Source organism: Balaenoptera acutorostrata, chromosome 13 (assembly GCF_949987535.1).
Source record: "Balaenoptera acutorostrata chromosome 13, mBalAcu1.1, whole genome shotgun sequence".
NCBI classification, from domain to species: Eukaryota; Metazoa; Chordata; class Mammalia; order Artiodactyla; family Balaenopteridae; genus Balaenoptera; species Balaenoptera acutorostrata.
Window position 1 is genome coordinate 26002057 of NC_080076.1, and position 25878 is coordinate 26027934.

Sequence of the window (25878 nt, forward strand, 5' to 3'; positions counted from 1 at the left end):
GTCTGTGCTCTTAACCACTGCACTCTGCAGATATATTACTCAAATAACTTCTGATCCCACTGTCGAGTTTCCCATAATGCAGGAACATACCCACATCCCTACGAACATTTGGGTTTTCCGAGTTCATCTCTTGGAAAGGCAGTGCTGGTTCAGGGAGTGAATGTGAGGAAAAGAAGGAATGTAGGGGAGCAAGATGGAATGTGTAGGGTCAGGGGGCTCCGTGCATGAATGAATGAAACAAGATGGGAGTGAGTCACTGTACAGTAGAAAAACATGCCAAGTCAGGTGCAATGAGAAAAAATGACCCTCTTCTATACTGTTGTTTTCTCTTTATTAATATACAAATGCAGAGTCATTTCTGCTTGTGTACGTGTGTGTGCACAGGTATGTGTGTGTTGACAATCCCAGGCTGCAAAGGTTTAGAAATAAGGCAGAGTCTGGCTAAACAAGGCAGAGGGCAGCAGGAGGACTCCCCCTATTAGTGGGAGGGTCACAGGCAAAGTTCCAACTAGAGGATGTCCGGGCATGTCAGTCTGAGTTTCCCCAGCATGGTTGCTGCTGTGTCAGCCGCACCAGAGCTGGCCAGCCCGAGACTGCGGCTGCAGCACCAGGGCCTGAAACTCCCGGACGGCAGAACCAGGGGCCGGCTGCTGGTCGTCAGTTCTACAGGGCCCAGCCTGGGCACCAGAGAGATGAGGGCACTACAGCCCCTGCCCCTCGGAAGGCTCATACTCCCAGTCCGTGCCCGCTTCTTGGTGCAAAATGTTCTTCCATAGATTCTGTCCATGATGAGGGCCAAGAGCAAGCAAACCCCACAGACTCAGGGCTCCCAGGGGAGCCGATAGGGAGGGCTTTCCCTTTAAACAATGCACGAGACCTCTCTCCTTCCTCTCCAAGGATGCCCTCCCAAGTCCCCTGCCCCCAGCCCCAGTATATCACCCACATTAGTGGATTAACACAGTGCTAGGCACTGTGTGGCCACAAGAGGTCCCTGCCCCACAGGTCTTACCACCTAGCTGGAGAGTCACAGAAAAGGAAACAACAACTGAAGACAACACGTAGTGAAGCACCATGTGATATGATGCATGCCACCCATGCTGCGGGCTCCCGGGGAGACTGTGGCTCTGGACTCCAGGAAAAACTTCCTACAAGTAACAACACGGATGGACTGAGAGTGGGGAAGGCAGGACCCTAGGCCTGTAAGCTGCTTCCTGGGGCCCCGTGAGGGTTGCTCCAGCTCCTCACACCTGAGCTCCCTCTTCAGTATCATACTGGACTAGAACGGTGATTCCCGAGTTGGGGTGGAGGCGGGAAGTGGAGGCATGAGACACTGGGAGAGTGTGGTGCGTTACACAGGATGTTTGGAGACCAAAGAACTCCAAAGGCATCTCCTGGGCCAAAACAGGGGCTTCCTGTAGGCCAGGTCCAAAACTCCTCTCAGACCCAAACAACCAGACTTTGAGGGTGACTTGGGTTTGCTTGAACAGAGAGGAAGTGAGGAGCCAAGCACAGATCAAGGGTGCGGCAGGGCAGGGCCCAAGGAGAAACAGTCCTGTCCTGGGTGTGTATGCGTGTGCGTGTGTGTGTGTGTGTGTGTGTGCTGTGTGTGTGTGTGTTGTGTGTGTGGGGGGGTGTTGTGTGTGTGTGTGTGGCAGTGTGTGTGGTGTGTGGGTGTGTGTGTGTGTGTGGTGTGTGTGTGTGGGTGTGTGTGTGGGGGAAGGGGTGTGTGTGTGTGGATGTGTGTGTGTGTGGTGTGTGTGTGTGTGTGTGTGTTCAGCATGTTCAGCACCAAGGACAGCACCCCCACGTGCTGGTAGGAAAGATGGTGATGGACCCCCAATATTTTAATCTTCCTACAATAGAAAGGCCTGAGGCAGGAGAACAACAGAGCAGAGACCAGAAGACAAGAGCCTCCTGAGTAGTACCAGAGCTGAGTTCAGGAGCAGAAAAGGCCATTCCTTTCACTCTGGAACTTTCCTGTCTGGCCAATCTGTCCCTTCTCTCTCTACCCTCACTGTCTTTGAATTAAGACCCAAACAAAGCCCAGGGAGAAGTGGGAGATAATGACTCCCTGTGGCCAAGTATACTTCTCCAGTCTCTCGGCTAATTAATCATGCCTTAGGATTTAAATGGCAATATTATTAGTACCTACCCTAGACTGGGCCACAGCAGAGCCCACTTCTGGTTGTCTGCCTGTCCAGCATCTGCTGAAGTAATGGGGGCCCACTCAGCTGTCCCTAACCCCATACCTTGCCCATGCCTCTGTGCAGAGAAAGGATCTCATCCTCCAAGGCTCCTCACTAGGAGGCCTTCTTGGTACTCCCCAGTTGCTGGAGATATCTCCCTTCCTGCCAGCGCCAGGCTCAGAACCACAGAAGGCCAGGTGGGGAAGGGGCTGAGAGATCATCTGGCCCAGGGCTGACCCAGGAGTTCTGCAGAGATGCTCCCAGAGTGATGAGGTGGATAGAGTGGGAGAGAAAGCAGGTGGGTTCCTTCCCCTCACCAAACGGTTCTGCCCTTTTGGTTTTCTGCATGAGATTTCCTTGAAAGACTGTGATGAAACAAAAGGTGCTGTACTTTAAAAACTTTAACTTTTATTTTAGATAACTGTAGATTCACATCTAGTTGTAAAAAATAATAGAGATCCCGTGTATCCTTTACCCAGTTTCCCCCCCAAGGAAAAACTTGTAAAAGTATATAGTTCAGATCACATCCAGGGTACTGACAGCAATACCCTCTAGATGCTGAACATTTCCATCAGCACAAGGATCCTTCCTGCTGCGCTTTTGTACCCACCCACTTCATCGCGCCCCCCTCCCCTAATCCTGAGGAACTGCTAACCTGCTCTCCATTTCTATAATCCTGTCATTTCAAGAATGGTATATAAGTGGAATCATAGAGTATGCAACTTTGGGGGATTAGCCTTTTTTCACTCCACATAATTCCCTGGAGATTCATTCAGGTTACTGCATGTGTCAAGAGTTGATTCTTTTTTATTGCTGAGTGCCATAACTTAACCATTCACCTGTTGAAGGACATCTGGATTATTTCCAGCTTTTGGCTATGACGAATAAAGCTGCTATAGACATTCAAGTACAGGTTTTTGTGTGAACATAAGTTTTCACTTCCCTGGGATAAACACCCAGGATTGCAATTGCTGGATCATATGGTACTTGTAGGTTTAGTTTTATAAGAAACTGCCAAACTGTTTTCCAGAATGGCTGTACCACTTAACATCCCCACCAGCTATGTGTGAGTCATCCAATTTCTCTGTATCTTCACCAACATTCGGTGTTGTCACTATTTTTTTTTTTTTTAATTTTAGCCATACTGACAGGTGTATAGAGACACCTTGCTGAGGCTTTAGTCTGCATTTCCCTAACAGCTAACAATGAACATCTTCTTGTGCGCTTAGTTGCCATCTGTATATCCTCTTTAGTGAAAAATGCCTCTTCATGTATTTTGTCCATTTTCTAATTGCATTGTTTTCAATGCTGAGTTTTGAGAGTTATTTACATATTCTAGATGCTTGTCCTTTGTCAGATATATGTTTTGCAAAATCTTCTCCCTCTTTGTAACTTGTCTCTTCATGCTCTAAACAGGGTTTTTCCCAGAGCAAGAGTTTTTCATTTTGATGAAGTCCAATTTCACATCTCAGTGTTGACATTTATTGTCTTCATTCATTCACTTTGAAATCTTCCCAATTCTTGTTATGACAAATGGTTTTTGATTGTAATCAGGACACTTTCATGTTATGTAATGAGACACTGAATCTCATTTAAATCTTCTGTTTTAACTGGCTTTTTGTGGTACCACTCTGTCAGGGGAAGGGGGGGTGGGCACAACCTCAGTACTGTCAGTGGAGCACTTGTTATGGCTCAGTGGAGGTAGGAGTTCCAGGACTCCACATGGTCCCCACTGACCCTGCTATGGGGCCTCACGACAACCGGGCAACAGTGGAAGTCCCAACTCTTTAGTAGAACCTCCTCTGACACATGCCAGCAGGGAGGGGAGGGGCACCTCTATCCTGCTGAGTCGGGGTGGGAGTCCAGATTCCCCGCATGGCCTCCAACAATACCATGGGGGCAGGGAGCTTCTTACCAGCCAGCAGGGATGAAAGTCACAACTTCCTACTTGACCTTCTCTGACACCACACTGCTGAAGGAGTTAGGGGGCCGCATTATAGCCCAGAGCGGGTGGAAGTCCAGGCTCCCACTGGTTCTTTGCTGGTGAGGGTGGGGATAGGGCTACAGTTCTTTTCTGTGCTGTTTGGCTGGAATAGAGCAGCTATTGTCTAAAAGTTTTCTGTCTTGCTAGACCTAAGCTTCTATTCTTTTCCTGGACCTAAGCTTAGAGAGAATAGGCTTTTATTGGAACTTAAAAAAAAAAAAAATCTGTGTCCACTGGCCTTTCCTGGTTACCCACATCTTCAGCTTCAAGTCTGGGATATAGGAGGCAAAAAGAAAACCCAGGGAGGTCACTCCTGTGTCAATACTCAGGTCCCAAGGTCCCTAGCTGGTCTGCCTTCTCTCTATGTTTCAGAATCTTCTTATATTTGTTTTATATAAAATGTTCAGGGTTTTAGTTGTACTTAGCAGGAGGAATATAGAAAAGAACATCTATTCCATCTTCCCAGAAATAGAAATCTGTATTTTTAACAAAACATTTTGATGACCTTAAGTCTAGTTCACCTCCTCATTTTTCAGAGGAGAAACTGAGGCTGCAGCTAGATGACATACGTATCTCACCAGTGATGGAATAGCGAGTCAGAGGTACAGAAGCCAGGACTCACGTCTCCTCACTCCAGTCCTCCAGTCGGATGCCGTTACCATGACAGCATGGCTCCTCCCCCTTCCTGCCCGGGTATCTGACCTCCTCTACACACGCCAGCTGCAGCCAGCTCCCCTCCTCCTGGCGTTCACACGTGGCTCTAGAATGTTGCTTGTCCACTCGAGAAAGTCTTCTTTCTCTAAGCAGACTCTGGGTACTCTGAGGGCAGAGACCAGGCCACATGGCTCTCAGGGCAGAGACCAGGCCACACGGCTCATACTGTTTACAGAGTGGGCTCAATGAATAGTTGCCGACTGCTCTCCCTATAAAAGTCAATCATCGGGGCTTCCCTGGTGGCGCAGTGGTTGGGAGTCCGCCTGCCAATGCAGGGGACGCGGGTTCGAGCCCTGGTCTGGGAGGATCCCACATGCCGCGGAGCGGCTGGGCCCGTGAGCCACAATTGCTGAGCCTGCGCGTCTGGAGCCTGTGCTCCGCAGCAGGAGAGGCCGCGATAGCGAGAGGCCCGCGCACCGCGATGAAGAGTGGCCCCCGCTTGCCGCAACTGGAGAAAGCCCTCGCACAGAAACGAAGACCCAACACAGCCATAAATAAAATAAATTAAAAAAAAAAAAGTCAATCATCAATATTGTTTGGTAAGTGTTGTATCCTGGTTCCTCCAGGTGAGCTGGAGCCAGAAGTCACTTTGAGGATGGGGAGAGATGGCATCGTCTGGAAAAGAGAGGCTCACACGCTGGGAGCAGCAGAAGTACACAGATCATGCCGTGTTCAGTTTTGGGAGGTTTATGAAGAGGAAATATAGTCTATGCTTATGGTGCTCCCAGAAAAGTAACCCAGGATGGGACAGGATGTGGGAAGCAGTGTGTCATGTCCCAGACTTCTCAGCACTGTGGTTTAAGTGCCCATCTCTCCCCCGCCCACTCTACCCTCCACATACACGGAGACTGCACCCATTGCCTTCACCATCCCGATTCCTGGTTCCTAGCACGGTGGCTGGCACACGGGCCCTCAGTGATGACGTGCTGGTTGGATCAATGGATGAAAGAACAAATAAATAATCAAAGGAATAAACGAACCACGACAAAAGGAAATAGCTGCAGGAATGAGGATGCTTAGCTTAGAAAGCAGACTTGCCATGGCAGACGGTGGGGGAGAGGCTAAATAGCCATGGACAAAAGGAATCAAACTAAAGCCATCATCTGGAGTTATGAAGAGGTGGTCTGGGCTGAATCAAAGACCGACATTGTTATCAGTGGAGCTGCCTCACATGTTCTGAGATGCCTTGTGAAGCAGTGAGTTCTCCTTTTCTGGAAACGTCCAGCAGCTCAATGGCCTCATGAAGCAGGGGGATCCTGCATTGCAGGGAGTTGGATCAGGTGACCTCTGAGCTTCTTCTCATCCTGAGAGCCCACATCTTCAGGGTTCACTGGAGAGCTGCCTAGCTCTGGATTTAATGTGGTAAAGGAGATAAGGGGGGGAGGAAGTCAGCCACAGCCCCTGTTGAGTTTCCACTAGAAGTGGAGCATGTGACAGTCATTCTAGCCAGTCACCAACCAGTTCTGGTTTCCCTGGTCCAGGCGTATAGTAGGATTATCCTATTTAGTGTGTTTATGGTTGGGTGGGGTCACGTGACTAGTTCTGGGCAACAAGCTAAGAGTGGAAGTGACATGTGTTATACTTAGGTTGGAGCGTTGAATTGCCTCTGGTGCTCTTTTCCCTCCATCATGACAACTGGTGAAAATGGCAACTGCTCCACCAAGCTGGGTCCTAAATGGATGGCTTAAAGTTACTAAGATTCAGAGCTGTTTGTTACTGCAGCATTTCCTAGGCTATCCTGACTGATACAGGGGGACAGAATTTACCTGTAAGGAACGACAGAGAAAATACAAGCCATGCAAGGTACACAAATGCGTGGGGTTGGACAGCAGCTCCAGCAACTCAGCAGGGTGTACAGACACCCCATCCCCCACCACTCTGGTAAAACCCAGCACTAACCAACGACTCCAGCTGTGCCCGCTCCTCCTCCCTAACATCCCAGCATCATGGTCAACTTCAAGTCTCTGCTAACACCGTTTCTTCTCTCTTCCCTTCCATCTGGTCAGACATCCTACCCATTCCTGAAGGCACAGATTGAGTCTCATGTCCTGCAAGCCATCTCCCTACCCGCAGAGAGCAACAGGGCCATTCCTTGGAATGACTGCAGTGTCTGTGGTCAGGGCATCTCTTTGGGGGTCTTACCGTGTGTGCCTTTAGTCTGTTTCATGTTCACTAGCCTCTGCTCTACAAACAGGTAGTGAGCCCAAAGGCTCCAGCTCATATGTGAGCCAAGCTCACAGCAGGTGGTCAATAAATGCTGAGTGAACAGAGAGCAGTGTCATGAACATACACATGATATTTCTTAATTATTCAGAGAAGCTGATTAAAAATCTGGGCACTTTGACTCAGATATCATTTGTACTGAGTTTTTAGATTGGCTCTGAACCAGATACAATAATTCCTCAAGGGCAGCAAGATGATGGGCAGAAAACTCCTTCTACCCTTTTCTGTGGGCCAGAGGTAAGCAGTGCATTTGAGGCTCACCTCTGCCTACCATCTGTCATCTCTTGGGTCAGAGTCAGTGCTGACACGTAGGATATACCTAACCTGCAGGTTGGCACAGGCATCAGGGTATGTGGGGGGAACAGTAGAGAAATCAGGAAAATCCAGACCTGCTGATTTTAGCAGCTGTTTGGACCCACTTCATGGAGACACAGAATATAAACAGTGAAAGGTGTTTCCAGAGAGGCTCAGAGAAGTCTGTGGAGTCCAATGCCTCATTTTGTGGAACAGGCATTGGAGTGCATGCCACACCTGGGTCAACATCTGGTTCTTCTGAACCCTGGAACAAGGCTCTTTTCACTCTCTCCTGATGCTTTGATTTGCTACCGGGCATCACGGGTGGAAGAGGGGAGTGCCCTTCTCTCCTCACTCCAGGGAATGTGGGATCACAGCCTGTCAGCCAGGACTCAGGACACCATTTCTGACACATCCCCACCTTTCTCAGGGCTTTGCATGAACCTGTCTGGTAAGATGTGGGCTCATCAGGTTCCCAGCAAAGATCCCATCACTTGCTCAATAGCCAACGCCGTGGGCCAACAAGCCCTTCGGTCAGGAAGTCCTTCTCAAGGTCTAATCAGAGGCACTGCTGCTGTCAGGCACATCAGTTTCCTTTCCTTGGCATTTCTGTGCTGATGGAGAAGACCTGTTTGCGCCTGACTCCACACAACCTTTCAGCTTCCTTCCCTGAATGCTAAGTCCTGGGCCGGCACCTGGGGATGTCATCTAAATGCAGTGGGCTGCACTCTCTCCTTTCAGGTGCCTTCCTCTAAATCATCTCCGGGCACCTCCCCTGTTACAATAAGAAGGTGGAAACTGCATTCCGACCTCCTGAGTAAATGACTAGGTGGTGGACGAGCTCTCTTGGAAAGATGCTGCCAGGATGCCAAACAGTCCCCAGTACAGCCGAGTCCCGACTACAGGCAGTTAACGGGCCTCTTCAGGACTACGTGGAGCCCATTTTTTGTTCTGGCCTCTCTGAGCCCCCTCCTCCCATCTCATGGGACTCTACCTACCCTGGCTTACCTCTACGTTGTGCCTCTGAAAGGCTTCAGAGAAGGCAAGGGTTGTTTTGGTTTTATACATTAATTAAAACAACAAAAATAATCCCAGTGCATGACTAATCCCCAGATGGTACCTGCACCGAGCTCCTCATGCAGCGCATGGACTGTGACTCACCACACAGCCTCCCGGGCAGAACGCAGCACCTCAGCACCCTCCTGCGGGCCCCACTGTCCTGGGCACACGTGCCCAAGGTGGGGCAGTCAGGGAAAGTGCTAGAGCAGCCACCCCAGTCTCAATCTAGCTGCAGTTTCCTCCTGAAATTCTTCCCAGGGGTGAATGTGGGATAGTAGAGCTGCCCCATCATCCCAATGACTTCCAAAAGCTCAGCAAAGTTGGTGTGGCCAGAGGAACAGGACCCGCTAGGGAATGACTGCGTAGACTGGGTCTGAGCCATCTCAGGTATCATTATTGAGCACCTACTGTGTGCAAGGCCCTAGGCTGGGGGGGGGCGGTCAGGGATGTAAAGGGAACCCTGGCGGCGCCCAGCTCAAGGCCCACCAGCAGGCTGAGGGGGCAGGCAGATGTACATACGGAACGTCCTGAACACACCACGGATTAGTGTGCGGGTGAGGGTGTCTGCCTCGTTGAGAGGGTGCAGTGAGGAGGCCAGTGGGTGCTCATATGAGCTGGTCCAGCGCTCCTACATCTGGTGGACCAGCTGAAGGCGCCCTTGAAGGCTGTATGGGCAGTGGCATCCCGTCAGAGCTGCCCCCAGCTAAGGCACTCTTCAGCTGGCAGCTTCCGGTTTCCCCTCCATCAGGGGGCCGCTCCAGGGCAGGGTGGGCAGAAGCCGCTGTCTCCGGTAAGTTGTGGGGCTTTCCTTACGTCACTCAAGGGATGCTGACCAGCTTTGATCCCCCCACCGGAGGGCATCAGAAGACGGCTGCTTCACGGACTTCCCTGGCGGCCCAGTGGTTAAGACTCTGCGCTTCCACTGCAGCGGGCGAGGGTTCCATCCCTAGTCGGGGAGCTAAGATCCCACATGTCGTGCGGACAAAAAATTTAAAAAATTTTTAGCTTTTATAAAAAGATGGCTGCTTCTTGAGGGGACACCAGAGGCTCCTGGAGACGAAGCCCAGGGTGGGTGCGCCCACTGGCAGGAATGTGGACGTGGACGTGAGCCAGCATGGGCCATGGGACAAGGGCAACACCCCAGAGAGGGCAGAGTATGAGAAAGAAGGAGGCTGTCCCAACACTGTTGAGCTGCCATGCCAGCCCTGAACACCCTCCCAGGAGGGTGGCGAGAGAGAAGCAGACTTCCATCTTGCTTACACCACTCTATGGTTCGTACCCTAATTAACTGAGTTACTAATGTCTACAATCAGGCCTTTCATCAGCGAACCAAGGTGATGACCTCAGGAGACCTCATTTCGATCCTGCCTCTCCGTGCAGTGAGGGTACAGCGTCTGGGGCCTTCCGGGAGGGCCAGCCCGATGCCACCTCCTCTGCTCGGCCTGCCCGAGTGCCTTACCTCTGGGCCACCTGAGGTCTGGCCACGCCGTGCACACTGTGTCTCCTGCCCTGCACTGGGCATTCTTTTACACGTTATCTTGTCCTTCAGGGGCCATGCTCCAGGCCACTACAAACACTCCCCAGCAGAGGAATCTATGAAAAATCCCTCCGCAAACACCCTGAACTCTTGGGCCCGCTGAGCTTTCCTCGGCTCTAAGCAGCTTCTCACGGCACAGGGTGCGACCTCACCAGGACTCAGGCGGAGTAGCCTTCCCGCTTCCCCCGGCTGGCTCGCCGCATGGGGACACCGCGGGCTCTGAATCCAGAACACACAAGGCACGTGGCACGTGGGGCTGAGGCCGTGGCTGTCCCCCGGTGCCCCGACTACTCTTCCGCTTCTTGGAAGCAGATGTCTCCCCCTTCCTCCCTCTGAGATGATCAGACAGACTACACGGGGGCAGTGGGAGTGCCAATGGCCCCATGGCCTGTAGGAAACCCCTACTATGAAGCCCTCGTGCTCCGGGCACATCGGGGAAGTAAAGCGGGTTTACATCCTGAGAGCCCGCCTCCCCCTTCCTGGGGCTCTTCCCCTATAATGGACTTATGCTCAGTTCCACCTGCCAAGAAAGGACCTAACATGAGCTTTTACAATTTCTTCTTTAAGTTCAGTTGCATTTCGTTTTGCATTTCATTCAGCCCCTGCTTACCCCAAGCCGATTGTTCAGCTGCTTCTAAGATGGGATTCAGGGTCAGCTGGTCTTCATGGTGCCAGGGTATCCCTTCCCACAAGCCCCCGGCCCTGGCCAACTCCCCACCCACCCTCTTCCAGGGGGTGAAACCAGCTGTGAAAGGACAGCTCAGAGTGAGGCAGGCAGATGAGAAGCAAGTGGGAGGATACGCCATTCTCATCCCCCTGGAAACCTGTCCAGAGTGATGGGAAAATGGGACCAGAGAGAAAGGGTGGGGAGAGGGGACCCAGAAAAGAAGATAAAGGAGTGAGAACAAAAAGGAAGACTCTGGACGATTCCAGAACCAGACACCTACTGACTAAATAACAGAGAGCTGGTTTTTCAATCTCTCATTTACCAGCCTCTTATGTCCCCATCCAAGACTTTCAACCCTTCCCTGAAGCTCTCTCTCTGATTCTTGAGTCCCCAAATCCAAGTCCACCTTTGCCGCTGAAGTGTTAAGAGAATCTTCATGTAGGAAACCCCAGATAATTGGCAGACACTAGTGACAGTGCCCCTGATGTATCAGGCCTTCGGCCAAGAGCTGGAGGGGTTTAGGGAGTATAAATGGAGTCCATGACCAAGCACCAGCAGCCTAGTGGTGAGGACAAAAGACCTCCGTAGAAGGCTACCTACTACAGGAAGACAAGGTAAAGGGCCGATGAGGGGACAGGACAGGCAAAGACCTGGGTTCAAGTCCCAGCTTGGTCAGGTCATGGCACCTCCATGGACCCCAACTTCCCTGTCTGTAAATGGCGTGGAGAAGCCAGAAGGACCCTCAGAAGCCACCGAGTCTCCTGGTTTTTGCATGAGGAAGCTGAGGACACAGAGAACTGCCGCCAAGTTTGTGGCAGAGCACCCCGCCCTGGCTTTATCACGGCCTCCTACTAAGAATCAACGAAACACACACACAAGCATCTCGTCATGTGACGGAACTGTCCAGGGCAGCTGCCCCGACACACACACCCCATGGTATAGCAAAGCCCTACAGCCTAAGAAAGATCTGGAACTGAGGCCACTGCCCACCTTCCCTCACGACAGAATAGAGAAGAGTTGGTTTAATCAGCACCATGGACCGAAGTCAGACACAAGCAAGTGGGCCCAGGCAATGTGTCAACACAGGTGCTTTGGAACTGGGAGCAAGGTACTGCTGAAGCCTATAAAGCCTCCCTCATCTCTCTGGACAGGTGCAGTGGGAGGCTGGGCTGGGGGTCGGGGATAGACGGAGTTTTCAGTCTCTGATCCCACCATCTCCCACAGGTGGGACAAGGTATCAGCAAGAACAGCTCGACAACCAGAGGGTGTACCGGACCTGGGGGTCACCAGGGACGGCTCTCAAAGAGCAGCTGCCTCCTTCCCTCCGGGCCACACGACCCACACAGGGGCTCCCTCGGGATCTCACAGGGAAGCAGCAGGGGGAGAAGCAGCGGACTGCAGCCTGGTCCCAGGAAGCTGGTTGGCTTCCCTCACACCCACAGTCTGCCCCTCCAGGTCCTCTGCAAACCTGGAGCAGAAGCGATCTCCAGAGTGCCCCACCACCACCAAAACCCTAGGATCCATCATCATCGCTGATGTGCGAACCTCCAGTTCACTCATTTTACTGCTGTATAATATTCCACCATAAGGATGTATCACAGATCACTCACTTTATTGCTCTATTACAGTACATTGTAAGGCTATATCACGTATCGTTTATCTATTCTCCTTTCAACGGATCAGTAGTTGTTTACAGATGTTTGTTATTATAAATAATGCTGCTACTAAAAATAAATCTTATGAATCTATGTGTTCTGGGCAGGGAGGGCTTCACTGTGGGCTGGATATTCAGGGAGAACTTTCCAGAGGGCAGACTGCACCCTCCCCTGTTCCATTTCCCGCACTCCCACGTCACCACCTCTCAGGAGCACCATGGTGAACAGCCCAGGAACCCAGACAGACAAGACCACGACGACCCCCAGATGGAGCACGGAGCTGGCTTCCTACCTGCTGCAGGGCGGCTCGCCCTCGGGAGAAGGAATAGCTGCAGTCCAGCTGCTCACTGCAGTCTGCCGTCCACTGCAGGGGAGAAAGGAGTGGTCAGTGATGGCAGGACACACAGGCTCAGACTCGCTCTGCCCTGGCCCCCCAGGCACGGCCCCGCCCTGCTGCAGTAGAGCCAGTATGAAATCCTGCTCAGCCATTTTCAAAGACAAATCTTTCTGTACCAGCAGGTCCCACTTGGCATCTCCCAGTGCCACATGGAGGTGACCCTTTGGCGTATGTGTGGGGAAGGCAAACTCATTTCCTGTCACCTAAGCCCACCAAAGTGATGAAGAGCCAGCTACATTCCAAAGCCAACCAGACAACACAGAGGGTAAATATGAGTTTTGAGAAACCAGCACCATGTTTGACCACCTAACCATGCTTCAGCCACACTAGTCAGGGTCAAGGTTGGAGCTAGAGGAGAGGCATGTATGTGTAGATCATCCCGTCCACCCAGCCCCAAAGTACGGTGGACCTGTGGACTGACAGGAGAGCATGGCATCGGGGAAGAGCCCCAGACTGGCCGCCAGAAGCCCAGTCCCACCACTGACCTCAGGGGTCTCATGTGCCCCAGAGTGTGATATGACAACTACCAGTGTGACAGTCCCCAAAGCCTGCCACATAGGGGGTCTCTGGGTCCTACCCTCCACCCACTGAATCACTCGCTGAGGGCAGCACCTGTCTTCTCCATTTTGACAAGCTTTCCAAGGGATGCACCAGAAGTCTGAGAGCCACTGAAATCCATGTAATCTCCCAGGCTTCACTTTGTCATCTATAAAATGGGGACAGCAAGGCTGAGTGACTCTGCAAGGTTGAAATGAAGGGACTTTGTAAGCTACACAAAATCTATATATAGATATAAAGTAGTAGTAAGAGTACAGCTCTTCCACGGTAATGTGCTATCTATATATATGGTGGTGCTTTTATTATTGTGTTAAATGTTAGGTAGGCTCTCCAGCTCATGTTGAACATTGATCTTGACCTACACCCTCTATGATTCATAAAAAGCAGAGGAGCCCAGTCTCTCTCTGTTTGACACACTAGTTCAAAACTGTGAGAGAGTGTGGATGGCTCAAAGCCATCACCGTCCTAGATTTGTGAAACCTTGGCTAGACACACCCTCCAGACTGTGGGTCAAGGGCATGACCTTTGTATAGGAAAGACATTTTATTACAATGCCGATGATACAGGCTGGTACAAGTGTACTCTACAGCAGTGCTGGCCAACGAATAGGAACCGCAGACACAATTTTAAATTATCTAGTAGCCAGATTTAAAGAAGAAAAAAGAAAAAGGTAAAATTAAACTTAATAATGCATTTTATTTATCTCAATATATGTTTATCTCAATAGGTAATTGATATAAAAATGATCAATGAGATATTTTACATACTTCTCTCCATACTAAGGTTTTGAAATCTGCTTAAAGCATGTCAATTTCAAGTGCTCAAGAGCCACATGTGGCTAGTGGCTGCCCTATTGGACAGCACAGCTCAGCTCGAAGGAATTGGCAAAGGCAAGGTACCAGTCTCAAGAGAGTGTGCCCTCAGAGCCACTTCTTGCCCATCCCTGCTCTGTACCGCAGAGGGGCTGAACCCTGCAGACTCAGCTGGCTTCCAGCTGGGTTGGGCCAATGGGAGACAGGAAGAGAGAGAAGCCACGGTGTTTCTCCCCCATCTCTCTATGCTTCAGGCAGCATTACCAGCAATGACTGGGTCTTCTTCAAGGCTCCAGCCTCACCAGATAGGCCCTCTGCGCACGACCCCTAACGCTGGGCTCTGGCAATACCATCTCCTCCCTTTGTGCCTCAGGCCTAGAGGTGGTAATGGCTTCCTGTGGTTGTTTAGTTTCTCAGCTCTTTTATTATCTGGGTAACCAATTCCCTGGGTTAAATCCCCTCTGTCTGGATATTTGTAGTCTCAAAGCATCTCTGCAAAGATATTTATTAAATTATAGGAGAAAAAAAGGGAAAAATGAGAAATCTATGAGACACCACCTTAAACCAAGTGATCAAGGATAATATCATCTGTAATAAAACATATTACCACCGTGGACTTCCCAGCGTAATGCCCTGAGAAGGGCCATGTCACTCCTGAGGTGTTCTTGCCAAAAATGCACAATCTCAATATGATCATGAGAGAATATCAGGCAACCCAAACTGATGAACTTTCCAAAAAATAAATGACCAATACTCTTCAAAAGTGTCAAGATTGTAGGGATAAGAAAAGACCACGGGAGTGTCACAGGTTGGAAGAGAATAAGAAAGCATGACAATTAGATGCAAATTTGAATCTTGGAACAGAAAAAGGACATTAGTAGATAAGCTGGTGATATCCAAATAAAGTCTCATTGTACCAATGTTAATTTCTTAGTTCTGATCATTGTACTATGGTTATGTAAGATATTCATATTAGGGGACAGGTACATGGGAACACCCTGTACTATTTTTGCACCTCTGCTATGAGTCAAAAGTAACTTCCAAATAAAAAGTAATCCAGGGACTTCCCTGGTGGTCCAGTGGTTAAGACTCCGTGCTTCCACTGAAGGGGGCGCGGGTTGGATCCCTGGTCAGGGAACTAAGATCTCACAGGCCACGTGGCACAGCCAAAAAAAAAAAAAAAGTTATCCACATATGTATATATGTGTTTATATATATATATTTGTAAACTATTTGAACTACTATAAAAACAATCCCTCTGCTTTACTGCTTTCTATACTTGAGTGGCTTCTCCTTTCCTGGTTGGAGCCTGGCTGACAGTGGGGAGGATGGTCAAGGCACGCAGTGACTACCGGCCAGGAGAGAACTAGATCCTGCCCTTCTCGTCCCATCCCAGCACAGCCTTGCAGAGAAAGGCTTCCTCCAGTGGGGCATCCCAAACACTGCAACCCCAGCTGCACACTGCTGACGTGACATCTCGCAGAGAGGTGACTTGAGGGTGGGCACACCTCCTCCTGGGGTCAGCGTGGTCCCCGGCAGGGCGGGGATGGGAAGCAACAAGGGCTGCTCCTGACAAGCGGGCACAGAGGGGCAGCCGAGGCTTCGTGCACAGCCACGTGCCACCTCAGCCCCTTGGCTAGGCTTTCCCGGAGCGATTCCAAGCTCCGATGAGACTGCTGTGCTTGGTCAAAGGTCATCCTTAACTTTACACTGGCCGACCTTCCTGAGCACCTTTTGTGTGGGACCTGCCACCGGCGCTCCCTTCACGGGAGAGGTGAGATCTCCAGTAACAGTAACGCGGGGAGGGGGAGGGGAGGGGGAGGAGGGCGAGGCTGAGAAGGGACAGTGTGTGCTCTCGGAGGGATCCCTAGGCAAGGAAAGCAGTTGAGGCCGGACCCCTGGAGAAGAGTGAGCCCAAGTGTGGACATGGCAGGGGAACACTGGCCAGCTCAGGGGTAGAGGGTAGTAAGCAGGACTCTCCCGCTAAGCGGTCAGAGACTCTTCCTGGGTGGAGTGAGGTTGAAGGCTTCTGTTAGGGGAGGGCGTCATCAGAGCTGTGTCAGAACAGGCTGAACTGGCCCGGAGTGTGGGTGTGGGGAACCCACTGGTCGGGAAGCTAGAGGCCGACATGCAGGTTTCCACCGGGAGAGCAGGCAGAGACAGAAATGAAGAAGTGGCTCTGAGGGCATCACACAGTTAAGCAGTGAACAGAGGGCTGATGTGTTTAGGAAAGCTAGCAAGATAGGAAAGTCCACAGAAACCCACCCCACAGACCCAGCCATGGCCCCCAGGGAAAGCTTTTGGGGGAGGGAGTGTGGTCCAGCTGGGTCCTGCTTTCCTGACCCCCGGGGAGGAATTAAATGTGAGCCACTGCAGTTCTCCCAGGAAGTTGTACCACTGGGCCCATGCGGCATCCAACCCCCCAGCCATATCCGCTCTCTGCTGCTGCCTGACCCTGCAAGCCCCTGGGAGCTCTCCCTTCCCTGTTCAAAGCTCCTCCCCGCTGCTGGGATTCCGCTGCCCACGCTGTCTTCTCTCTCCTTAGGCTGCAGCCACCACCTCCTCCCTCCCCTTTGCCTTTTCTGAGCCACTGCCTAGAAAATTCTCCAGACACAGGCCTTCCGGGAACCCGTCCTTATCTGTACGAGATGATTCCAGAACAAGAGAAGGGCCCCCTTGGGGAGCAATCTCCTCGGCCCTGCCCCTGTGCCTGGTCCAGCCAGGGCATTTCTCCTTTGAGGTGAAGGGTTTACAGCTGGGAGCAAGTTCTCTGGGGGGTAAGGTGGCCCCTCCTGAAAAGGTCGTTGAACACAAAGAGGCAGGAAAAGTGGGAAATCTGTATGTACGGGAACAACGAACATGGAATTCACAAGAGTGGTTTTGGGTCTTCACCATAACTGCTATAATTTATTTCTTAATTTAAAAAGATGAAACAAAGATGGCACAGGGTTAAGGTTTAACAAACAGGAGTACAGATGCTTAGTCTGTACTCAAAACAGATGCTTATTCTATTATTCTCTGCTTCTATCGGTACACTTTAAATACTTCATGCTAAAAGAATTAAAATCTCATTATCAGTCATTTGCACCCCAGGATGGACAGTATTTTTGGAGCAGACTTGATGGAGGACAGAGGAAGCCACTGAAAGCTGAGGGCGGAGGAGCGAAAAGGGGAAAGCCCCAGGCTGGGGGAGGCTGAAAGTGCTAAGGATAAACCGCCCCCTTGGGTGGTGTCTGAAGTCCCCGGGGCTCGCCCCTTCCAGACATCAAAGTGTATCAAGGCCAGAGCCAAACCATCAGGCTGAATCAGCACACGAGGAGAGGAAGAGATCAACTGATAAAACCGCATCCATAAACAAACAGATGTGTAAATGGGAACTTAGTATGTGATAAGGACAATGTTTCACATCAGGGGAAAGGAGAGACCATCAATAAACACAGGGACTAGTCATGCTCAGAAAAAAAATTAAAAAATAAAAAATAAACACAGGGACTGAGACAACCAGCGAGCCAGCGAGGAAAAAAATGACCCTAGAATCGGCCTCCCAGTACCGTGGACAACACATTCCAAGTTGGTTAAAATCCAAGATACAAGTTTTAAACTCCATCAAAGTCTAAAATTTTGTGTGACAAAAGAAATCACAAACACAATTAAAGACAAGTGAGAGGCCACTTGCAACATGTGTAACAAAGGACTCATCCCCAGAAAATATAAAGATTTCATTTAATCCAGGCACTATTCTAAGCCTGCTACTTACATTAACATTTACTCCACATAGATCCCAAAGCCCATGTATTACCCCCACTTTGCAAATATGGAATTTGAGGCATAGCATGGTTAAGTAACTGAGCCAGGGTTACACATCCAAAAAGTAGCAGAATGAGTAAAGGGGATAAATAGGTATTAATTCAAAGAGCCAGTCAAAATGTTGGAAACTCAATGTGATGTATGGTCTTGCATTAGATGTTGAACCAGAAATTTTTTATTGTAGTAAAATATACATAATTTACCATTTTAAATATTTTTAAGTGTACAAGTCAGTGGCATGAAGTACATTCACACTGTTGTACAACCATCACCACCATCCAGCACTCCAGCTCCATCCGTCTCCAGCACTTTTTCATCCCAAACTGAAACTGTCCCCCTCAAACACTAACTCCCCATCCCCCCTCCTCCAAACCCCTGATAACAACCATTCTGCTTTCATTCTCTATGAATTTGACTCCTCTACATGCCTCATAGAAGTGAGACCATACAGTACTTGTCCTTTTGTGTCTGGTTTATTTCTCTTGGCATAAAAGTCCTCAGGGTTCATCCATGTTGTAGCACATGACAGGATTTCCTTTATATTAAGCCTCAATAATATTCCTCTATGTATGGACCACATTTTGTCCATCCAATCATCCACTGATGGACACTGGGGTTGCTTCCACCTTTTGGCTATTGTGAATAATGTTGCTATGAACATGTTGTACAGGTATCAGGTCAAGCTCTTGCTTTCAGTTCTTTTGGGTATATACCCAGAAGTAGAATTGCTGGATCATGTAGTAATTCTATGTTTAATTTTTTGAGGAGCCTAGAATTTTTTTTTAACTTTTGCTATAAAGGATATTATTGAGAAAACTGGTGAAATAAAAGGTCTATAGATTAAATGATAGTACTGTATCAATGTTTATTTCCTATACTGTAATTATAGAGAATGTCCTTTTTATGGCAGAGTAATATTCCATTGTATATATGTGCCACATCTTCTTTATCCATTCATCTGTCGATAGCTGATTCACTTTGTTATAAAGCAGAAACTAACACACCATTGTAAAGCAATTATATTCCAATAAAGATGTTAAAAATAAATAAATAAATAAATAAATTAAATAAAATACCATAAAAAAAAAAAGAGAATGTCCTTGTTCTTAGGAAACACACAGTGAAGTGTTTAGAGATAAAGGGAAAATCTCTCTATATATAGAATCTATTGATCAATTGATCGATCTATCTATCTATCGAGAGACGAGAGAAAGAATGTAAATGTGATAAGATATTAACACTGGAGAATCTGGGTGAAGGATATGCAGGAATTCTTTGTCCTATTATTATAATTTTTATGTACATCTGAAATTATTTCAAAGTGAAAAATTATTTAAAAAGCCATCTTATCCACGGCTTCTTAATCAAGGGGGTGCCAGGACCACCCAGGGGGGCGATTCGAAGGTCTAGTGGGAACCACTGCTCTCACCCAACATCCTCTTTTCCTGGTGAAGGGTCTGAGAGGAGATGGGGACGGCCTAAAGATGGGAGCTTCTCAAAGTCAGGCGCTTGTTCGACTGCTTCCTCTGTGCTGGTACAAGGGCTTACTGACCAGGAGAGGGGGAAGAGAGGAGGTGGGAGCAGAGACGGGCTGGCAGCTCACACTCTCCTCCACAGTGATACTCCAGGAAAACCTTGTGTGTGAGGGGGAGGGGATGCTGCCCAAGGGCTGAGATTTGAGCGAGGGAGAAAGGCTTCTTGCTCCGATCTTAAGACAAACAAACTAACTAACAAGAAACCCAAACAACTTTCCTGTTGTGGAGGCAGCGTAACGCAGTGATTAGGAGCCTGAGTTCTTGAAGCAGCGAATATGAGTTCATATTCCTGCTCTATCTCTTACTCTGTCACCTTGGGAAAGTCTCTTCCTCCCTCAGACTGTTTGCCCCAAGCTGTAATAATGACAGAAACTGCCAGAGCAGAGGTTAAGCGTATGGCATCTGGAGCAAGATCATCTGGTTCAAACCTCACACTGACCACACACTCACTGTGTGACCTTAGGCAGCATATTCAACCTCTCTGTGCCTCTGTTTCCTCCCATGTATGCTGGCAACAGTAACAGCATCTTCTTCATAGCATTGTTACGTAGAGTAAATGAGTTACGTGGACACCCCTCCGTGTCCTTTGATAGCTCCTTCTCATGGCCCCAACTCCTTAGAGCTCAATCTTTGACCCTCTTGTCTAAGCCCCCTCACTCCTTGGGCTTAAAATCACCCACATACTGCTATTTACAAATGTGAATCTCCAGGTCATCCCCCTCCTCTGAATGCCACTTTGTACATCTAACTGCTTGATCAACAACTCTGCTAAGACATCCAATACTATCTTAAACATTTCACATCCAAAACCTGAACTCTTGACCTTTGCTCCCCCAATGCTGGTCTTCCAGGGTCTTCCATCTCATTTCTGGAAAGTCTGTCCTTCTATAGGCTCACACTATTGTCAAGGTCATTCATTAGAAAATCATGTTATCTGTGCCTTAAAGTATGAGAATCTGACCACTTCTCACCACCTCCACAGTGCCACACAGCTCCAATTCACCATCACCTCTGACCCTGACCAACCAAGGACTTCCTGGTCCCCCTGCTTCCTTTCCGCCCCGCCTCTTGCTGTAGCTTATTCTCCACACAGCACCCAGAGTGGTCCAGTTTAACCAGTGATACCGTGTCCCTCCTCTGCTCAAAACCTCCCGGCGTCTCACCGACGAGGCCCCATAGACCTGGCTCTTTGCTCCCCACCAGACTGGCCCCAAAGCTGTTCCTCAAAGTGGGGTACACTCCCACACCAGAGCTGTGCCCTCCACATCCCTTCTGCCTGGAAAGCTGGTTCCTAAGCGGCCTCAACTCTCACCTTCTTCAAATCTTTGCTCAAAAGTCTTAAGTAAGCCTTTCAGACAGCCCAGCACCCCGCCCCTTCTTGCCTCCTTCATGTGTATCACCTTCTAACATCTATTTTCTTCTTTGTCTATCACCTGTCTTTCTCCAACTGAAAGTAAGAGCTAGGAGGACAGGGATTATGATCCATTCTGTTCATGACTTTATCCCAGAGCCTAGAACGGGGCCTGAATTAATCATTCTTAGCTCTAATTATATTTCACTATTTAGCCAACAGTAACTGGCAGGTTTAAACAATTATACTTTATGCCAAAACCACCAAATAATGTGTAGGAAACCATGCTAAATAAACGAGCAAGCTAAAAGTGACATGTATGCTAGAAGCTCAACTCTTGAAAGGTATATTAAGAAAAAATAATACACAAAAATTACACTAGTTTTTATCATAAAATTATGGTGGGGTCTTCCCTGGTGGCGCAGAGGTTAAGAATCCGCCTGCCAATGCAGGGGACACGGGTTCGAGCCCTGGTCTGGGAAGATCCCACATACCGCGGAGCAACTAAGCCCGTGCGCCACAACTACTGAGCCTGCGCTCTGGAGCCTGCGAGCCACAACTACTGAGCCTGTACACCTAGAGCCCGTGCTCCGCAACAAGAGAAGCCACCGCAGTGAGAAGCCCACGCACCACAACGAAGAGTAGCCCCCGCTCACCACAACTAGAGAGAAAGCCCGTGCACAGCAACGAAGACCCAACGCAGCCAAAAATAAATAAAATAAATAAATAAAATTAAAAAAAATAAATACAGAGCTAAAAACATTAAAAAAAGAAAAAGAAAAATTCTTCCTTAAAAAAAAAATTATGGTGGGCTTCTTTCTCTGTTTTCTGATTGTCTCTGTTTTTCCAATTGTTGCTTTAAAAGTAAAATAAAAATTTAACCTATTAAAAAAATGGCTGATAATCAGATTAAAAAGTGCTCAACCTCACTAAAAATTGAGGAAATGCAAATTAAAGTGACAAAAGACCATTTGTCCCAATACACTGGTGGTCCTGTGACTAATGTAACAGGCGTTTTGGAGAGCAATTTGGCGATAGCTATTAAAATTGATTCTACTTCTCAGCATCCACCTAAAGAAACAGTTTTATATGTGCAGCAGGAGGCACGTTCAGAAGTATTCACTGAAATAGCTTGTATTTCCAGGGGAAAGTTTGGAAATAATCCAAATGCCCAGCAATAGGTAAATGGTTAAACAATGGGACATCCATACTATGGGCTATTGTGCAGCCATTAAACAGAACACAGCAGATGTACAAGCCTGGAGGAATCCCTAGGGCATACAGCCATGGGAAAAAGGTGAGTTATTGAACAACATATTCACCAGCTATGATATATGATTTTGAAATAATATATTTCTGTAAGTCGTATTTTACATACACACACACACACAAACATGTAAAAGCATTGAAAAGGTGAGGAAGTTAACTCATCATTCCAATGGGAGGTAGGGTAAGACAGTGGAATGAGGACGTAACTAATTAGCATTTGAATTCTTATGTACCATGAGACTATATGCATACAGTACTTGTGTAATTAAAAATAAATTATTTTTTTAAATAAGGAGAAGAATGAGTCCCCACATTCACATCCCACAGGTCCCCTTAAACTCACTTCTGTTAAGCCTTTCATAGGTGGTCCACCATTGATTGCTTCCTCCTATGAGCAAAGATGACAGGGAAAAAGGATTCAAAGGACAGGAGGAAATGAGGGAATGGGATAAAAGAGGGATGAGGGAACAGTGAACAGGGAAAGCAGAATGTAAGGAAAAATGTGAAGAGAAAGAGAAGGGAAAAGCGTTGTGAGAAAGTGACATCATGCCAATCTGAATCCATCCTACATATCTGCATGGTCGCATCTCTCTGTAAGGTCTCTGTGCATGAGACAAAACCCAGGACTTCCAAGTGCCTGAGAGCATCAAAAAGAACTACAGGAAGTTCTCTTCACCCTCACTGGCTCTTCATTTGACTTGCTAACAAGAATTCAGTGTAAAACACGCTTTCATTAAATGTATCCACTCTTTACAATGGCCCTACGTTCTACCCTTCCAAGGGAAGGCAGCTGGACATGGAGGGGTAGGAAGGCAGTCAGACAAGTCCACCTGTGGCTGTGGTCGTCAACCTGAGCAGAACATCAGAGTCACGTGGGGGCTGATGAGATGCCAATGCCCAGGCCCCTCCCCATTCCACTCAACTCTGGGGTGGGATCTGTCCAAGCTCCAGAGCAATTCCAACATGCAGCCAGAGTTGTGAACACCGCGTTAAAGCTCGCTGATGATCCACAAAACCATCCACTAACATCAGAAGTGCCAAACTTCCCCACTTATAACATCCCAATCTCTTCCACAAAAGGTTAATGGTCAATGAGATTTGGAATCCTAATTCTCATTCCACAGGGGGAAACATATACTAACTTCCCAACAGCCTGTTAGTCACAGCCTGTGCCGAGCATGGAACCAAAAGTAGGTGGGCACCAGGGCTCTGCTCAGCCACCACCAAGCAGTGGGGTTTGGCCATTTTCCACCTCTGTGTCTCAGTCTTTCCTCCTGCAGAATAGGGCTATAATCCCCCTCCTCCCAAGGACAGAGTGAGGGCAACTCTCAGGATGTGCCTCTGGGGACTTGGGATCCACTGGAGGACAGGCACTTCTGAAATGTGTGGGTGTGGGTGAGGGTGTAATTTTAAATCGGTATCCCAAACATGCTGGGAAACTTAGAACATACATTCTCTTCGTTACTCATGTAGGAAAAAAAGGACACTTTTCTGTCTCTCTCTGTTTCTTCTCTCTCTCTCTCCCATCCATCCATCCATCCATCCATCCGTCCATCCATCCATCCATTTTTCTTTCTAGTTATTGATGGGGGAGGGGTGGGGGAGAACACAACTTTACAAGCATCATGAGGTATTTTCTTCCTGAGTGTCAACTGCCATCTCTCAGATCCTAAAAAATGACCTCACCCACTGAAAAGCAACATTCTTCTCCACTCCCTCAAGTTTTCTCAAGGTTTCCAAGATTCTTAACAATTTTCTCTCCCAGAAACATCAAAACACCACCACAGACGGGCAGCCCAGGACATTCTCTGAGGTTTTTTATTTTTGTTTTTGTCTTTGGCTTCCATTTAAAATAGTCATCAGATTAAATAAAAACAAGCAAAAGTGCTTTAGCAGAAAGATTTCCTGTAAAGCTGTGTCAATAGAGATTATATTTTTTTAAAGAAGTGTGTTATAATAACACATCTAACACTGGCCTTGCTTAGAGTTGCCACAGCTGCCCCCTCCTCTGGAGTCTGGACCCCAGCTGTATTTGGGTTGTGGGGGTAGTTGGTGGGAGCAGGATTGAAACATGTCCCCCTCGGCCACCTGTACACAGGCGGGTCCTGGGATCCTGCCAGGTGTTCGCATTCTCCCAGGAAATCTCAGGGAATACAGAAAGTTTAAGGAATCCATCTAGATGGTACAAGTGTTTTCCACACTCTGCCTCAAGCCAACATCTGTTTAACAGCCCACCCAGATGTGGCCATCCAAGCGTGGTTAGGTCCAACCTATCCCAGGAGCAGGAGCTGGGAGTGCAGGGCCCAGATTGAGGGCACTTCTCCATCTGCTCTACATCCTGAAAGCTCAGCTGTCCCCACAGGGGGCTCAGAGGCGCTGGGAGGGCCCCTCCTTCCAAAATTCTCCCTGATGGTTGCTCTGGGAACAGAAATCCTATCACTCACAAATCATTCCTCTGGGGTGAAGCTTCACAGCTTCCTGGGACCCTCGTCCTGTAAGAACCCATTTCACCTGAAGGAAATATTGAGGGATGCCCTGCTGGAGGCCACCAGAGTCCACTCAGTGGGGGAGGCAGGCAGCACACGTCAGGCTAGCCCCACACACCGGTTCACAGGGCCCGAGCCGAGGCCAAGCCCTCTCACCTACTCAAGGCCATTGCTCCAGCAAGCGGCCCCTCTGCCCTGGACCACTCCCATCAATGCACAGCTCATTGTTAATGCTCCTGTTGTGACCTCGCTTCGCCCCAGTACCATATGCCTCTCCCCTTTAGAGCGAAACTCCTGTAACACAGGGAGGATCTGCACTGCATTATCCTCCCATCTCAAACCCATCTCCTTGACCTTCACCCCCACCACTGGACCGTCACCCCTCCCATCAGGGTCGCCAACGGCCCCAGTGGCTCCTTTAGGTTATTCTCACTCCTCCTCCCAAATGCCCTGCAGCAGCCGTCAGCCCACCCCTCACACCCTCGAAACACATCCTCCCCAGGGCTTCCAGCACCCAACTCTCACCTGAATTTCCTCCTGCCTCACTGCCAACCCCTCTTGGTCTCTTTTGCTGGTCCCCCTCACATCCCTGCTTTCTAAATCTAGGCAGATCCCAGGACTCAGCCCTTGTACATCTGGTCTACCTGACCCCACTGCCTCATTGAAGCATCTCCTCTGCTCTCCCTCTTTCTCTCTCTGCTCCAGCCACACCGGCCTCCCTGCTGCCCCTGGAATAACCCTGCCAGCTCAGGCCTTTGCACGTGCTGTCCCTTCTGCCTGGACTGCCCCTTCCCCAGACATCTGCAAGTTCACCTCTCCACCTCCTTTGGTGACATCTTCCTTGACATCCCATTTAAAATTGCAAACCCCTCCTGACCCTCATCACTCCCCACTCCATTTTCCTGATTTATTTTTCCCCACAGCAGTTGCCATCCACCACTGGGATAAGTTCCACGAGGGCTGAGCTTTTCATCTCTTTCACTCACTCCCAGGTACCCAGTCCTAGGACAGTGCCAGACACCAAGCAGGTGCTCAATACACACTTGTAGAATGAATACTGAACAGATTACAGGCTCACACTACCTGTGATTTTAGAACTTCAAGAACGCCAAGGAAAGCATCGATTTCTCTCTCAGGGCAGATCTTGCCTTCCCTACCCTCCAATGGGGATAAGGTGTGGACCAGCAAGGCTTCACAATTTCCCAGGTCCACTCCTGGTCCTGAGTTCCAGGAAAGCCACAGGTTCATTCTGGCTTTCTAAAAAGCTGGAGGGTCCGGATCTTCTGTCCACCCAGATAGCGAGCCAGCCAGTTGCACTTGGCTTTTCTCCAAAGCAGGGCACCC

General features: G+C 49.0%; 1 protein-coding gene across 10 annotated transcripts in view; it reads right to left on the reverse strand.

Moving 5' to 3' along the window:
• CTIF (cap binding complex dependent translation initiation factor) overlaps positions 1 to 25878 on the reverse strand; it is a 305014-nt gene that overhangs the window by 209297 nt on the left and 69839 nt on the right. For 9 of the 10 annotated variants that reach the window (XM_007197213.3, XM_057526382.1, XM_057526381.1 and 6 more), the window contains exon 3: positions 12612 to 12683. The exons of the other annotated variant lie outside the window; for it this stretch is intronic. In XM_007197213.3, coding sequence (XP_007197275.1) covers positions 12612 to 12683 — 72 coding nt within the window. The remainder of the gene's footprint in view (positions 1 to 12611; positions 12684 to 25878) is intronic. 10 annotated transcript variants of the gene reach the window in all.